Below are 17,942 nucleotides of genomic sequence, written 5' to 3'. Positions count from 1 at the left end.
GACTAACAGATTTATTTGGGCATAAGCTTTCGTGAGTAAAAACCTCACTTCTTCGGATGCATCGTTTTTACTCACGAAAGCTTATGCCCAAATAAATCTGTTAGTCTTTAAGGTGCCACCAGACTCTTTGTTGTTTTTGTAGATACAGACTAACACGGCTACCCCCTGATATTTGTTTGATTAGTAGCTAACCTCAGTTTCTCTCTATCCTATTTTCCTATAGGAGCTAGAGATATGAGTGTTCTGGGCCCAAAGGAAGGATATTCCTGGGGGTTCTCCATGCAGTCCATAGACTCATTGCACAACTGCAGCTACTTTGTAAGTGCTTGTGCCAAAACAGTGCAGAGGGATGTGGTGGTGGAAAATATATCATTGTATTTCCTCTGAGCAGGATAAACAGCAAAGGTGATGTACGCACATTTGTGTGTGGCTGTGCAGAGTTGTGCTGTTGATGCCAAGGCCAACGGCCTGTAGCAGACAGTCTCAACTGTGCTCCACAGGGACAATCTCACTGGAGATGCCTAGATTCAGACTCTTGGGCATTAGAGCAGAGTGGCTATCAAGAGCCAGAACTCAGCTGTAGAAGGCCTTCTGAGAGGGGATCAGTGGGAGCCCTGGCCTGGCCATAGTCAAAGCAAAATGCAAGATCACCTATGTAAAGCCTTTGCCAGGAAGAACACCAGGGTCAGCATGAGGTGGAGTTGGTGTAATAAGAGGAAAGACAAAGAATAAGAGAAAAAAAATTGGGTTGGTGTGACACAGAGCGCCCTTGGCAAAGGGTCCCCTGTTCTTTGCAAACAGCTCTCACCTCAGACCGGAAAAGCTCAATACACCAAACACATCTTACGGGATATTTATTCATCAAGTATAACATGTAATGTATCTACAAAAAGCTGTGTTGTCTACCCTTGCCACATCCTATAACATTCAATGGAAAAACATCAAAGAAGATAGTAAATGATCAAAAACACTTGGAGGTGAAAAGGAACATGACAACAGGCAGGGGATTTCCCTGCTATGAATATAGCAAATGAAGGTTTTCAGTATAACAGAGTGTAGGAAAAGGCACGCTGTATTTAGTAAAGAAAGCCTTGAGGAGTTCAGGGGGCTGTCCTGAATATTTGGATGCTGGTTCTTATAAAACCAACTAGTTCTGCAACTGACTGAACTTTGTGGGAAAAACCTAGTTCATTAGATAGGACAGATAACAACTGACAAGGGTAAATCCAGGTTCACATTTTAGGTTCTTGTTTTGCATTACAACCAGTTGTTCCCATCACCTTCTCTCTTTCTTGGATAAATCTTTATTCTTTTATAAATAAACTACTTCTGCTTTTATTATAAGTGTTCACAAGTGCTGTGTGGCTCGCAGGAGCAGTGATTGAAGGTAACTCTGATAAATTGGGGTACACTACATCTTTGGGTGCCGAGATTCTGGTACTTCTGTGAGTAACCAGAGTCAGGGGCTGGATATCACAGGAGAATGAATCAGAGATTTAGTGATTAGGGTGCCCCTCTTCTCAGCCTGGAAGACAAAGCTGGGTCTGGCATAAGCCCAGAGGAGAGTGCTTGAATGAGTGAAAGGCTGGCGGTGCAAGGGAGTTGATAATCAGCTACTACAAGTAAGACCCCCTCTTACTGTAGGCAGGGGGTAACGAGGTGACAGTCCCCGAGAAACATCTGAGTGTAAAAGAGAGGAAAAAAAATCTTCTGCTCCCCTCCACCATTTCTCACTGTGTCAAGCACTTTACACAGAAGACACCTGTAAGTACACAGAGGAGGCCAAATGTTACTTACTCCAGTGTCTGCAGTTTGCAGTTTGGGTGTTTCAGTCCCTCACATAGCAGCCGCACTCCAGCATCTCCCAGTTTATTATCAGGCAGTTTCAGCTCTGTCAGGCTCTGGGTGGTTCTGAGAATAGCGGAAAGAGCCCTGCAGCCAGCGTCTGTGAGATGACACCACTCCAACCTGCAGGAGAGAAAAACACAGAGAAGGGGGATCACAGTGTGAACTGGGCTCATCACAGCTGTTCTGACAGGCGCCACCCACCCACCAGCCAAGGTTCTAGGTAAGACTTCCTCACTAAACACCACCCCTCACCCTTTCCACTGACCAACCAGAATTTAAGGGGCAGCCATCTGAACACCCTAAGTCCCACCTACCCAGCTCTCAGCCAATCAGATTGGACTTGGCACTGATTAGCCCCGGAATGGTGTAACCTAATCAGAGCAGGCTCCTCCCTGTACACCTAGGCCAGGCTCAGAGCAGGTGGAGATGGGAGATCCTGCCCCTCCATGACCCCAGCACTGGCTGTGGTGCTACCCTGCAGGACACAGACATCTCCTGTCTCTGCCCCCAGCTCTGAGCCTCGGGCCTGGGGAGGGGAGGCAGCTGTGAATCCCAGCACTGGCAGCATCACACCCACCTTCCACTGAGACTAGGGACCAAAGGGTGGGGGGATTGGAAAACAAAGAGGAGAACAGCCCCACAACCAGGGGGATCCACAAAGTTTGGAGAAGAAGAGCCCCTGAGAGGAGGGCGACCATGTGACCCTGTTGGCAGGGCCTGTTCCAGAAACTCTGGTGGGGTTATTACAACAGAAATTTTCTACTGGATTCTGCATCCCCCCTGCAGAGTCTGGGCTCCTGGGGGAGCTGCCAGCCAGCGGAGTGTGAAACTATGGCAGCAGTCTGGCTATGACCATGTGCATCTCAATGACCATCCCCCAGCATGGCTGTTACATACTGCCACTCCACCCTACCTCCAGAGCTCATGGGGAACCCTCTGCACCCCTGACAGCTGCCAAATCTTACACACATGTAGAGACACCCCACCCATCACAACTGTCACCTACACGGCCTCCTCCATCACTACAGTCACCTTCAAAATATGGTCGCTCCGCCAAATGGGGAGGGAAGTCCTAATATTTGAGAGAGAATTTGTATTAAGGAGAGAAGCCCCCACTCCCTGGGGGACTCCCAGGTTCAGTCATCATGGTAGAGCAATGTGGGAAACTATGGAGATAAGACCTAGCCTGGGGAGGTGGGGAGAAGGTGTTCTTGATAAAGCAACGGAGAAGAGCTCCACAACATTTAAAGGTAAAAAAGGAGGGAAGACAAATGAGAAGTTGAGGAGAAAAAGGCCCCAACCTGGGGAGAAGACACATGAAGGGAAAGAAGGACACAAATGGGATAAAAAAAGAGAGACACTCCCCAAATGAGGAGTGGTGTCAGGGGTAAGTTTTGGGAAGGAGGCAGCTGTGCCAACAGTACGGGAGTTTCTTCTTTGCTCTGGATGCTGATTAGAGTCCATTCTGGAGGCAGAGATTCTCTTTGGGAATTTGGTGCTGGGCTCAGATCTCTGGAAGAGGAGCCTCTGCTGTTTGACTATCTCATTCCAAAACAGATGAATAAATGTAAATATGACAAGTTTCACTTAGAGTTTACCCAGACTCCCTGTCACTGATTTCTCCTCTGATCTGCAATGTACTGGACACCTGCCACCACTTGGCTGAGGGTAACACTGGTGTCAGAACAGGACACTGGTGCTAGAAGAAGGAGCAACACTTCACACATACAGTCCCTGCCCTGAGGATCCTACAATCTAAATAGACCAGACAGGTAAAAGGTAGGGAAAGGAAATATTATTATTGTCATTATTCAAATGGAGAATTGAGACCCATAAGAGATTGAATGACTTCCCCAAAGTCACACAGAGACTCTGAGTTTTGTTCCAGCAATTTAATTAGACGACCATCCTTTCTCTTACAGAAAGCTGTGCTGAGTCCCTCGTGTGTCTCAGTATCAGCACCCATATTTTTTAACCAACATGACCTCTTTTTCCCCCCTATTTTTCTCATGGTTGAGACTCATAAGGAAGAGCTACTTACCAATTGGGTATTGAAAATTAGGGCCTGAGCTACTGATGAGGCTTCTCACCATGATACCTATTGTGATTTGCTGAAATTTTTAGGAAGAATTCAAAAAGATCTAACTACTGACCAGACCAGACCCAAGCAAACATTTGAAGAGCAGTTGGAAGGGAAAACAAAAATTCAAAATGGGTTTCCTAGAAGTGAGGGAACTCTAGTGTCTGTGAGTGTGGTAGTTGGGGGAGGGGGAAGGTTGGACTGACTCAGATGTTTTTGAAATGTCAGGTGCCATTTCCAGTATTTTAAAAATGTACCATACATTTCAAGGGCAAAATTGTGTTCTATCAAAATTACAAGAGCATTCATTGTTTCCATCTCGAATTTGGTACTTAGGACGGCTTGCTGATATGTCATATTGTGATGCATTGTAAAGAGACGGGGATACATCAAAACCACGTGACTGCATAAGCAGCTCCATGATTAAGTTTACGTGCAGATTCACATTTGAAACAGCACGGAAAACCCTTCATTTTCACTAGATTACCAGCCCAGACCCATAAAAAACAATGTTTAATTTACACCAAAAGTGGAATAAATCTTCTAAATATGATTGATAAAGCAGCTATTTACTCAAAATAGTACTGTTTTTGAAAGTTTGGGAAATACTTAGACCGAGGTGATATATTGTATGCATTTTCCCATACTTTTTTTCCCTTTTGTTAAAGCAAAAGTCTGTAATCATACAACAATGTGAGACTGTACCATATAATGCAAAAAAAAAAATTGTCATCACTTGTAGACAGTACTGGTGTGAGAACAGTTTTTCTTTCTGCAATTTTTATGAAGCTAGGCAGACAAGAAGACACCTACCCCCTATTTATAAAATGTTTTTGTTATTATACCTTCAGCTCTGTGGCCATCAGGGATAACATGACCCCCTCCTTCTCAGAATTCTGCCCCTTTGCAAAAGAGGAATTCTAGAAACACTAGAGGAAATCTCAGCCTCCACTTATGACTCTGATCCTTAATCTTCTAGGCTGATGAAGGAGAGTAAGAGTACTTGGAAAACCTACAAACAACTACTATCACCACCAGTGTTCCCTCTAATTTTCCCCACTCATATGTGGAATTAATCTTGTTATGTACACCAATATAGAGGAGATGTGTGATAAATCACCTCCATATTACTGCACATAAAATTAATGGGGTGGGGCTGAGGAGTATGGGGGGGGGGCTCAGGTTAGGTCAGTGGGGGGAGATGAGGACTCTGGGGTGGGGCTGAGGGGTTAATATACATGGACATATGCCTATCTCACAGAGCTGGAAGGGACCCTGAAAAGTCATCAAGTCCATCCTCCTGCCTTCACTACCAGGACCAAGTAGTGATTTTTTCCCCAGAAGTGGCCCCTTCAAGGATTGAACTCACAACTGTGGGTTTAGCAGGCCAATGCTCAAACCACTGGGCTGGGCAGAGTTAGGTGGGTATGTCAGCTGATTACATCTGCTGCCATATTGCATAGGAAGAGATGTGGTTTCTCAAGCCATCACCCATTCCATTTAAGGTTTTGTAGATGAAAAGTGGACCTCTAAATTTTGCATAAAATCAGTAGGAAACCAGTGTGGACAATATAGCACAAATGTGTCAATGTAGCACTTTATAAATAGGCATCTACAGTCTACCCTAGCTGAAGTTTCTGAATTGTCTTGTATGATCCCAAACAGAGCACACTGCAGTAATTCAATCTCAAGGTGATAAAGACCTCCAGAATTGTGGTTAGATCTGCATCTGAAAGGAAAGGTTGGAAACTTCTTGACATGTGCAGATGGGGAAAAATAAAACCCCACACTCTTGACGAGATACAGGGATCATCTTTGACACTGACAAATTAATACAAGGCCATTGGCAAATTAATGCAGGGCCACTGTTAAAGCTCCTTAGTGGTATTTAAAATCAAATCAGAACTAAGGTAAAAAGCAATCTAGGATGTGCCATTCTTATTTACTGGCAGATGGAAATATATCCGCATGACTGCAAGCTGCACTACCCAATTTCTCTGCTCCATCTCTTCTCACCTTTTTTAGCTTTCCCTTCTGTGATTTAGAAACAATAAATAGCACTGGGAGCTTGATCTCATACCCTTAAGATTTTCTAGAGACTGGAAATATTGCAATATATCAAAGTAAAAATTAAGCTAATGAAGAGGGCTAAGGGGAAGCAGTCAGTCTGGTTCAGAGGCCCATAATGTTAGCTTTCTTTTTAGATCTGTTTTCATAGCTCATGAGACTCCCTAGATGTATAAGCAGAGTCAGAATGAGCTCTCCCCTGACATCTGGTGATGAGCTGTGGAAAAGAACTTCAGGGGGTTATCTTGTTTGCATGGGAACACCTATCCTGCCTAGCATGATGGGACTGCTTGCCCAAATGGTCACTTTGGCTGCTGTGGGATCCCCAGGCTCTTGGTTATTTGTGCAGGAGTAATAAAGGGTTGTTAAACTGGTTATGTGACTCAAAGACAGTGAACTGTACTTGGCATTGTCTGACTGAGGGACTCACCCTCACCTAAGCAGCACTTGCAAGGCAAGGAACATGGGTTCCAAAGCTTAGTGAATTGAGAAAGTCTGGGGATATGAAATTGTATGTGGGCTGGTTGAGGTCCATAAACACCCTTTTAATCTTTTCTCTCTTTTTCTCTACTAGATGAATTTCTGAACTCTGGGGCTGCACTGACTAAGGACAGCAAGTGTGAATGAGATGATTTTGAGGTTGCTGGACTCAAGAACCCAAAGAGAAAGGATATGGCCCAATTTACTTGGAGATAAGTCTTCTGGCTCATGGTTTGTGTTTATGAACTGTAGTTGTGGTGTTATCCCAATTTAATGCTGAGTTGTTTGCCTCCTGTTATTAATTTTTGTTTGCTTCCCCGAGACTCTGTGCTTGTGAGAGGGGAAGTATTGCCTCTTAGAAGCACCCAGGGATGTGTGTGTAATTTTTGCAGGTCACTTGGTGGGTGCTTGAGCCGGTTTTGTATTGTGTTGTTGAAAGGGAATCTCTAGGTACTGAACTCGGCCCTTGTTGCTGTCAACTCTGCCTGGCAGAAGGGTTACATCAACAAATCCACTGCCCGCCACTTAATTTTCATCATGAGCAACTTGCCACAACAAACCAGTGTCCGTCAGGCAGGCTGCCCTGGGGCTGGGGCTAGAGGACTCCCCACTGGCAGCATGGAGATCTGGGGGAAGGGGTCCCTCTCTCCCCGCCGGGAGCATGGAGCTCGGGGGGAGGCGACACAAACAGCTCCCTGGCAGAATTTCCTATCTCGGTTGTACTGAGCATGCTCACAGGAACTGAGCCAGCTCAGTAACATTGCCGCTCTTTTTGCTGTTACACTGACAGCACAAAGCTCTGGGGTCAGGGAAGAGGCCCGCAGCAGCTCTGCACACCCCAGCTTGACCCCTCCCCAGTTCCTGTCCCCTCTCCTCTCCTCACCACCTGCTATTGATAGGGTGACTAGATGTCCGGTTTTCCAATGGAACACCTGGTCGAAAAGGATGCTGGTGGACTCAGTCAGCACCACTGACTGGGCCATTGACTGTCCGGTTGGCGGCGCCATGCAGCGGGGCTGGTAGTCTACCTGGTAGCCTCTGCACCGCATGGCTCCCGGGAAGCAGTCGGCACCTTCCCACTCTGGCTCCTACATGTAGGGGCAGTCAGGGAGCTCCGCATGCTGCCCCTGACCCAAGCACTGCCTGTGGATGTGGCAGAGCACAGAGCCATCTGGCTGTGCCTGCACATAGGAGCCTGGAAGGGGGACTTTCCACTGCTTTTGGGAGCTCCTTGAGATAAACGCCAACTGGAGCCTGCACCCTGAACCACTCCCAGGCACCAACCACCTGCCCCAGCCCTGATCCCCCTTGCACCCTCCAAAACCCTTGATCCCACCCTGGAACACCCTCCTGTGCCCCAAACTTCTCATTCCCAGCCATACCCCAAGGTCCACACCTGAGCCCTCTTCCCCCACCCATGCCCAAACCCACATCCCCAGCCCTGATCCCCTTCCCACATTCCAAACCCCTCAGACCCAGCCTGGAGAACCATCCTGCACCCCAAACCCCTCATCCCATGACCCATCCCAGAATATTCACCCCCAGCCATAGCCTTCACCCCCCTGCACCCCAACCTGTTGCCTGGAGCCCCTCCCCCACACCAAACCCCTCAGCCCCAGTCCTCACCCCCAGCCTGAGCCCTCACCACCTCTCTCATCTGAACCCACTGCCTCAGCCTGAAGCCCTCTCCCACACTCTGAACCTTTCATTCCCAGCCCAACCCCAGAGCGTGCACCCAGTTGGAGCCCTCAGCCCCTCCTGCACCCCAGCCCCCTGAGCCAGGCCACTGAAAATGAGCAAGTGAGTGAGTGTGGGAAGAGTGAGCGACGTGGCGGGGGTGGAGTGAGTAGGGGCATAGCCTCAGAGAAGGGGCAGAGAATGGGCATAGCCTCAGAGGAGCAGAGGCAGGGGGCAGGAAAAGGGTGTTCGGTTTCCTGTGAGTAGAAAGTTGCCCACGCTAGCTATTGAGGAGGGAAATGTAACCCGCCAAACTCTTGAGCATGCAGCACTCTGGCCAGTACTTATGAATCCATTGCTTGATGTAGCCAGACTTACAAGCTACCTCCTGTGCTGTTCAGTGATCGTGCAGAGCCAGGCAGTCTGACAGAGCTCTGCTACATTCACTGTCTGACTGATCTGCATTGCTTAACATGAGCCTCTGTATAACATAATGAGTTCCAGCTGCCTCCCCACCTGGTATCATCTGGACTCCCATTTCCAAGCAACTTAATCAAGAAGCTACTGAATAACTGCATCCATCATCACCTGTCCATTGTCAATAGCCAGCTGGGTTTTAGGGCTGGGCACAGACAGGGCTGGTTCCAGGCACCAGCGCAGCAAGCAGGTGCCTGGGGCGGCCAACGGAAAGGGGCGGCACGTCCGGGTCTTTGTTGGCAATTTGGGGGCGGGTCCCTCAGTCTCTCTCAGAGGGAAGGACCTACAGCTGAATTGCCGCTGAAGAATGAAACGGCGGCAGTAGATCTGCCGCTGAAGTGCCACCAATCGCGGCTTCTTTTTTTCCCCCCCGCCATTTGGGGTGGCAAAAACGCTGGAGCCGGCCCTAGGCACAGAATAGAAATAGCACTGCTGAGGCTGAGAGTGCTTCGCTTCCAGCCCTCACATGTATCATCCTAGACATTGAGATGTGCTTTGTCCCAGAGCAGCACAGCCATCTCAGCAGTTCATTGATCGAAATTTGCTCTCTCATGTCACTGGGGCTAGAGCCACTAGATTTGTATTATCTGTATTACAGTGGTGGCTGCAGAGCTACCAAGAACAGGACCTCATTGTGATAGGCAATCTACAGAGCATTCCTACAAAGTCCCTCCCCCGAGGATTTTACAGTGTAATTAGACAAGGCAGACACATAGACGGGACAGAGATAGAACACACAATCAGAATGAACAGCACAATTGTTTGTAAGTGTCACTTGGTTTATTATTTTCCTGTGGGGTTGGGGGGGGGGCATTTCTTATTTTTTAAAATTCTGGGTGGGGTTTGTTAGGTGGGGATTGGCTTAATAGAAAGTAAGATGAAGGACAAGGAAGGGAAGGAGGGAAGAAATAAGGGGAGAATGCAAGGCAGGTGGAGGGAGACCGAGGGGAAGAGACTGTGAGGCAGAGGGCGGGTGGGAGGGTATTACAAGAAACAGCCAATCAGCACAGGAAGAGAATGTCAAGAGTAACACCATGCAGCAGTAGGGTTGCCAGGTGTCTGGTTTACAACCAGAGTACCTGGTCCAAAAGGGACACTAGCAGCTTCAGTCAGCACCACTTTCTGGGTCATTAAAAGTCCGGTCAGTGGTGCAGAGAGGCTATAGCAGGCTCCTTTCCTACCATGGCTCTGTATGGCTCCCGAAAGCAGCGGCATGTCCCCCTTTTATTTCCCATGTGTAGGGGCAGCCAGGGGGCTCTGCATGCAATTCCCGCACCAAGCACTGGCTTCGCAGCTCCCATTGGCCAGGAACTGTGGCCAATGGGAACTGTGGGGGTGGTTCCTGTGGACAGGGCAGTGCACAGAGCCATCAGGGCATGCCTCTGCATAGGAGCCAGAGGGGGGACATGCTGCTGCTTCCGGGAAATGCTTGAGGTAAGTGCTACCGCGAGCCTGCACCCCTAAACCCCTCCTGCACCCATACTCTCTGCCCCATCCCTGATCCCCCTCCCACCCTTCAAACCCCTCAGTCCCAGCCCGGAGCACCCACCTGTACCCCAAACTCCTCATCCCGTGCCCCACCACAGAGCCCACACCCCCAGCTGGAGTCCTCAACCTCTCCTGTTTTGCAACCCAATGTCTCAGCCTGGAGCCCTCTCCCATACCCTGAAATCCTCATTTCTTGCCCAACCCTGGAGTCTGCACAACCAGATGGAACCCTCACCCCATCCCGCACCCCAACTCTCTGAGCCAGCCTAGTGAAAATGAGCACGTGAGAGTGGGAAAAGTAAGACAGAGAGAGAGAGGAGGGCAGGGCGGGGCAGGGGCGGAGCCTCAGATGTGGGTGCCTCAGAGTAGGGGCATCACAAGGGCAGTGCAAGGGTGTTTGGGTTTGTGCAATTAGAAAGTTGGCAACCCTATGCAGCAGGCAGTCTGATAACATCAGTGTCCATTGGTCCATGCTGAGGTAGCTTCTCTGTCTGCTCCTACTGGCTGGGAGGTCTCTCTGGGCCCAGGCCTTGCTCCTCCCAGGAATTTCATAGAGGATTAAGATCATGGCACTAAAGAGCAGTAGAGCCAGTTGCAGGGACTGAAGCATTGACTTGATGTGGCCATTGGGACATAAACCATGGAAGAAGTGGACAGTTCTTCTTGTACTATCTGGAATGTAGACATTGTTTTTACATTCAACTTTAGATGCAGTGAAATAGAGCAATCCAGTCTGGAGAGGAAAAGTGGATTAAACAATATGGCTAGGTCTTCTTTTGGATAGAATGTGTGAAAATTCTGAGCAAACTGGAAATTCCTAATTAAACTATGATTTACTTTTAAAATCAGAATTATACAATGAGATACTTTAAGTAAGGAAAAAAATGAAACTCTGATAGCTTGGGATAGTATGATCCTAATCTCAGACAAAAAAGAAGACACTACAGAGGTAGAAACTAATAATAAACTACTGAAAAAAGTCCCAACAAATGGTGAAATCCAAGAAAAGGAGAATAAGAAAAGAAGAGATGAAAGACACTAGAGATGAAAGGCACAGAGAACATTCTGGCTGTGGCAGAAGTGAAACAGAACATGAGAACCCAGACACCTGAGGAGTAATCTAAAGATTAACCAGAAAGGACTAATTGGGAGTTGTCAAGAACAAGCAGATGAACAGTAACTACCTCAACACTGTAAATAAAATAGTCTGAAGTTTGGTTTAATAGAAGTGGGCAAAACTCTGTGATAGCTGTGTTCTGTATTAAAAATAGAAAAAATGAAAGATATGAAGGAGAAGTGCATAGAAGGGGTCTCAGAGATGGAGGAGACTGGAGAAAAGAGAGAGGGAATCAGAGGGGTCCTCTGGGGTTCTGTGTAACCCCCCCCCCCATAACTCAAACGATCAGATGGTAATTTATCCCTGAGGGTGAGGGCGGAGGTCCCATATATAGAGAATGTATTTCCCTTGGATTGTTTCCCCTTCAGTCCAAGTGTTATTGGGAGAGTACAGGGTCTTAGGAAAACACTGTCATTTGGGGACAGATTTATATGATATTTTGGTATTTTATTTTTGTATTTAAATGAAGGGGAATGCAGGAGCAGGGAGTGAAAATATGATCAGCATTTCAGTCGCTTGGTAGTGGTGGTAGCTGTAGATGTAGGTGGAAGAGAGAGCGCGTGGCAAAATGTCTCTCCCTTTTATCATGTCCTTTCTTTCCTCTTGGCTTTGTGGCTTTGCCTGCCCCCCCCCCCCACTTCAGAATCAGGTGAGCATTATCTCATCATAGTTCCAAACTGACCGAAGGAAGGGGGTGACTCCCTCCAGGATCTAACAGATTCTTTTGTTGTGACCTAAGACAGTGTTCATTGTTCCTGTGAGGCTGGGCTGGGTTTGTCCCATCCATATTCTGATATGGTGTGAACTGCCTCTCTGTTCTTGGAGAGTTTTTGCATGGGTTTGCTTTAAGCCATAAGGACACATTTTCAGCCTCATAACAATATACATGAAATTATAACCTATACTCTTACTATAACATCACTATAACAACCATGCTCAGTGCATTATGAGTCTTCCGAAGACACCCAACATGACAAACTTTGTATCAGATACCATATAATAATTTTATAAAGATGAACATGGGAGTGTAGGGTGTTCCCCCAAGGTACAGCGCATCACATCTGTGATGGGGTGTACCAACACTGCACTGGTGAGGCGAGCGTTAAAGAGCTGCTCAGGGCCCCTCACCTCTGCTGAGTATGCTCTTGGTGGACGGCGCATTGAAAAGGGAGTGACTCAGCTCAGTCTGGGCTGACTGAGGAGAAGCGCAGTCAGGTGCAGCAGCCTCCTGCAGGGAAGCTGCCAGGACTGAGCCTCATAACCGAGGCGCTGGAAGACCGTTGACTGCAGTAGCTGGGAGATGACTCGCTGAGGCCAGTGGAAGTGACTCTGGAGACGGATCAAAGGGGAACACAGGAAGGACCCCAAGTCCAACCCATGATGACATCGAAAGGACTGGAACCAGGGTAGGAAGTGACCCAGGGAACGCATGTAGGGGTATCAGGCCCTGAACCCTGCACAAGGACTACTGTTTCAAAGGGCCCTAGGTCAGAACCTGGTGGAGTAGGGTGGGCCTGTGTTCCCCTACCACCTGCTCCTTGCCAGTATGCGACACTACCTTGAACTACAACCGCTAGGCAAAGCAGCCTTTGGACTCTCACCAGTGGGTGACACTACCCTGAGCTATAGCTTCTAGGCAAGGTGGCCTATGGACTCTTGCCAGTGGGTGACACTACCCCAAACTGTAACTGCCAAGGAAATTGACCCTTGGACTCTCACAGTTAGGCATTGCACTGCGGAGTATAGCCATTAGGCAGTACTGCTGGCCTGGATCACACAGCCAACCCCCCCCAACACATGGTGGATATCCTATTCTTTGGGAGAGCACCCTGTAACCCCCATAGCTCTCATTTACATATCATTGTGATATTGCATATAAAGCATTCCTTGTGAGGTATCATGGAAAAGGTTATGATCTAAGTTCCTGCTAAGCTGCAAGGCTGTGTGGCCACACAGAAGCCTATTAAGTGCTGTGTAGGTGCTCAGGGCCACAGTGGGGAGAGATGCCTCTCCCTCAGCCCCAGACCTGCCAAAGCAGGGAGAAATCCTCTCCCTGCTGGTTCCACCCAAACCCCAGAACTACCGTGGCTGGGGGAGAGGCACCCCATCCCTGGCCCCAACCCAGTCCTGGCCCAGACCTGCCATAGCATATGAAGTTATTAGATTATGTTGTATGGTTGTCAGTAAAACATGCTGTAAGTTGGGAAATCAGCCAGATATTAGCTCCACAGAGACAACAGCAGGGAAAGTAACCAACGCCCAGGTGGGTATCAAACAACCATCAACAGCCATTGTCCAGCAAGGGAGTTACAATTCAATGACTCACCTGCATAAGGCTACACCAGAGGAATTGTTCAACTTTGCCAATCAGCAATACCCACCAGACATGCCTGGTCTTGCGTTCTCTAAGCACATGGACTAAGGGTATAAAATAGAACACAGGCCCACTGCTTGGCCTTTTCTCCTTCCCCTACCTATGCTGCAAGCAACAAGGACACTCAGAAGACTGAAGACTCCAACAGAAGAGGCTGGGTCAGGTTTCAAGACTGAAACCTGTGTACTATGAACTGCAATATCCAGTGGGGTGAGAAAAACTGCTTAATCTAGTTGCTGCCCAGCCTAATAGGGTTGATAGTTTAGCTTGCATGCTTACGTTTTATTTTATTTTGGTAACTAACTCAGGCAAAAAGTCAATCACTTATAATCACTTAAAATCTATCATTTGTAGTCAACTTCTTTTACCATTATCTTTACCAGTGAGTTTGCCTGAAGTGTTGGTAAATCTGCTCAGATTTGTAAAGGCTGGTGTATGTCCACTTTCCATTGATGAGGTGGTGAACCAGTTAATACATTTGCACTGCTCGTCTTCAGCAGTGCAGGATGGTATTTTCCAGAGGTACAGTGCTGGGAGCAGGGGGGATTCGGCTGGTAGCTTTCTCTGTGTGATTCATGAGTGGCTCTGGGAACATTCATGCAATCTAGCTGGGTGTGGGGCTCCACATGTGGATGTGTTGCGTGATAACAGCTGCTTGTCACTAGCAAAGCACTGTGAGAGACAGCCCAGGCTGGAGAGTTAAGGGGGCACAGTGGTCCCACAATCCCAGGCTGCACCCCAGGGATCCCGTCACAGTGGAGAATGCAGGCATCAACCGGGTCCTGCGAGAAAGGCCAAGTGAGAGTTTTAAGGGGACTAACTGGCAAGGAAACCATGGACACAGAAAAGCTGTTGAAGTGGTTGTTGGAGAGCCAGCAGCAGCAGGTGGCCCAACAGCATCAGGAGCAGCAGCTAGAACACATTGTGGCCCAACAGCAACAACGGATGGCCCATCAACAAGAAAAGCAACAACACCTGATGCACGAGTTGGCGGCAGCAAACAGATGTCTGATCCAACAGATGTCAGCACTACTACATCCGCAAGGGGAATCCAGTGCCGCCACGCCTAGGGTGGTGGGAGACAACTCCCCCATCAGGCCGCCCATACCAGCACATGAAGATGGGCTCTGGGACCTTCCTGGTCATCTTCAAATGGCCCATGCTGGCCCCCAGAACACTGGGCTACCTTGGTGGCCACCTACTTAACCGGCCCTGCACAAGCCACATATCAGAACCTAGACCCTACGGAGGTGCTGGACTATGCCAAGGTGAAGGTGGCCACACTCAACCACCTGGGAATCAGTCCAGAAATGTTCTGACAGAGGTTTCATCATGAAAATCTCCCCTGAGTCCAACCCCATGTGGTGGCCCAATGTCTGCGGGACTGCTGCTAGTGCTGAATAAACCCAGAGAGACAGACTGGGGTGCAGATAGTGGAGAGGATAGCAATACAGCAATTCACTCAAATTCTCCCAGCTGGAGGAAGGGACTGGATGAAACACAATAGGCTGTCGACCCTCCCTGAGGTGGTGATGCTCATTGAGGATTACATGACTGCCAAGGACCTGGCCCCTTTGGCTCTGAGACCAGGAAGCCGTGAGAGTAAGGACCCAAATTCCAGCAGAGACTGGATGAGGTGAGAAGAACAGGGACCACTGACCTGACCAACCCTGCAAGAGGTATCCTCAGCCAGAGGGAAGATCATCAGTATTGAGGCACTACACAAGGGAGACTAAAAACCCAGAAGAGAAGGAGACACAGCATCCTAGAAAGGAGCATGCTGGCAGGGGAAGGGCCAATGCTTCGAGTGCAGACAGGAGGGGCATATCAGGTGAGAGTGACCCTTTATGGATTGTAGCTCTGTCAAGGCATGGGCCACAGGCCCCCAAGCTCAGATGAGAGGCCTGCCCAATCTACTGCTCCAGTGTGGGTTAACGGCACCCAAGTAATGGGCCTAGTGGACTCCAGGTGCAGTCAGTCTATTGTCTAGACCAGTCTGGTGGGATCCCCTGAGAAGGCTCAGGCCCCCATCTACCTCCAGTGCATCTATGGGGACATACAGCCCTACTCGGTAACCAAGGTACAGTTCAAAGTAAAAGGCCATGAGGAAACCTGCTGTGTCAGCCTAGTGACTACCCTTGCCTATCCTGTAATCCTGGGATGTGACTGAAGGTGGTTTCCTGAAACAATGGAGATCCTGTAGCAATGAAGCAGTAACCACCCCACAGAAACAAACCCAGGCCCAAAAGTGAGGGGGTTCATGGACTGAAAGGAGATGGAGGACTCCGGTGAGAGTCCCTCAGGGCAGGCAGAGCCACCAGTGCCGTGCCCCTTAGAAGAGGAGGCATTAGACGAGACAGGCCAAGAATGCTTGATGAACAATAGGGACTTTGTGCAGGAGCAGAGAGAAGACCAGACCCTAAGTCATGCCTGGGACCAGATAGTTACCCCTGATGGAGAGTGGAGTGGGGATCTCGGACATCACAGGGACCCCACTTTGAAATCCACAAGAGACTGTAGCAATAACAAAAGACCCCCAACCACAGAAGACGCTCAAGCAGCTGTCAGTTCCCAAGATACTCTGGCTGGGGCTATCACACGGTGCTATGTGCCAGACACTTAGGGAGAGAGAAGATGCTGCAAAGGGTAGCTGTCAGGTTTTTTTGGCCAGTCATCAACAAGATTTTTGTGAGATTTCTGTTCCTCAAGCCCTGGGTACCAGCTCACAGGGCCCAACAGGATGCCCAAGTACTATTTGAGTGGGTAGGAATGGACCTGGTGGGACCCCTGAAGAAGAAGAGTGGGTCTGGGTTCCAGTATATACTAGTGATTGTAGACCATGCCATCCGGTATCTGGAGGCCATCCCGTTGTACACAATGAAGGCACCTATTTGAATATAGGCTTGTCTGTCAGCCTGAGATAAAATTTTGTGTTTGACTTTTTGATACTCTTATATCTTATACTAATATGAAGAACAATGAAGAAGGACACTATGAGTTACATTTTCCACATCTAGGTGGGGCTTTTAATACAAATGGAAGAGACAAGGGATAGAACACTTTAAGTGTTACAGGGCATGCTGGGAGTGCAATATATAAGCATATAGTGAAAGACTCCCCCTGTGTTTAATTTGTATTGAAAGGTGCCAGAGCTCAACCCTGGCACAAATTAAGCACTGGCAGATGGCTCACCTTAGCAGTGCCACTTAAAAAAAAATAGTGGAACACATAACTTTAGACACTGTGCAGATGAAGGTCACTTATCCTATAATTGTATTTTTTAGTTATATTTTTAAAAGAACAACTTAATTTCTATGAAAATAAATGCGGTTTCAAGTCTGATACTAATAGTAATGATGGAGTCAAATGTTAGTGAGTCATGCACATGATTGTGATCAGTAAACAGAATGCCAAAATAATTAGAAAAATAAATTCCCATTCTTAATAAAAGAGGGGAAAAACAATCACATGTTAAAATTAAATAAATACATTCGTAGTGGAGTGGAAAACAATTGACTAAAATAGAGATAAAAGCAGTAACACAGAATGTGTCTGTTAGAGAATGTAAGCAGATTTTATTTGTCTCTACTAAACAGAGTGTACAAAGTATCAAACTTGTACTTCTGATATCTGTGTTAAGGCTTCAAAACTGATACCTAAAGGTTTGAGATTGAGAATATTTTACTGTATTATCTAAATTTACATATACATTTAAAATATGGATTTAATTGGTGTTTGCATATTTTTTCTTTCTTCATATAGGAATTAAATACCGTGTTCCTGTCCGCTAATTCCTAAGTTATTATCTGCCCAAAAAAATAAAAAAGTTTTCATGTGCCTAGGTAGCCCCTGGAATCATGGTTAAATTTGTCCCGTCCTCCACCAAAGTCAGAAATGGCCCCCTGTTCATTGACTTGGGGCAGCTTTATCACCACAAAATCAGCATGGATGCTACAGAGTCCCCTGTGGCCCAAGCCCATTCTGGACCTAGGAGACAATCAATGGGTCCCACTTGTCCGGCTGCAGAAACCCTTCCTCTCGAGGTTACTATCCAAGGGCATTGAGACACCCTACAGTTCAATGTCATCCATTCCCCACACTCCCCTCTGATCCTGGGAATCTCGTAGCTAGCCCTCCACAACCTCCTTCTCTGTTGGTGTGTACTAAACTCAACTTTCACTCAGAATTAGACCAGCAGGAAGTTGGCAGTGGACAGTAGTTCCCTGGTGGTCACAAACCAGGGCATCTGGCCCGGCAGAGCCACCCACTGAACTGGTCCTCAACTTCCATCCAAGTACAGTGACTACAATAATGTCTCTGGGGTAAAAATGCAG

General features: G+C 47.8%; 1 protein-coding gene across 1 annotated transcript in view; it reads right to left on the bottom strand.

Moving 5' to 3' along the window:
- The window catches only part of LOC117876518 (NACHT, LRR and PYD domains-containing protein 3-like), an 83,952-nt gene that overhangs the window by 39,161 nt on the left and 26,849 nt on the right, over positions 1-17,942 (bottom strand). The window contains exon 5 of the mRNA XM_034768781.1: positions 1,798-1,968. Coding sequence (XP_034624672.1) covers positions 1,798-1,968 — 171 coding nt within the window. The remainder of the gene's footprint in view (positions 1-1,797; positions 1,969-17,942) is intronic.

The sequence above is a fragment of the Trachemys scripta genome, chromosome 4 (assembly GCF_013100865.1).
Source record: "Trachemys scripta elegans isolate TJP31775 chromosome 4, CAS_Tse_1.0, whole genome shotgun sequence".
Lineage (NCBI taxonomy): Eukaryota > Metazoa > Chordata > Testudines > Emydidae > Trachemys > Trachemys scripta.
This window is presented reverse-complemented; position numbering and strand designations above follow the sequence as displayed.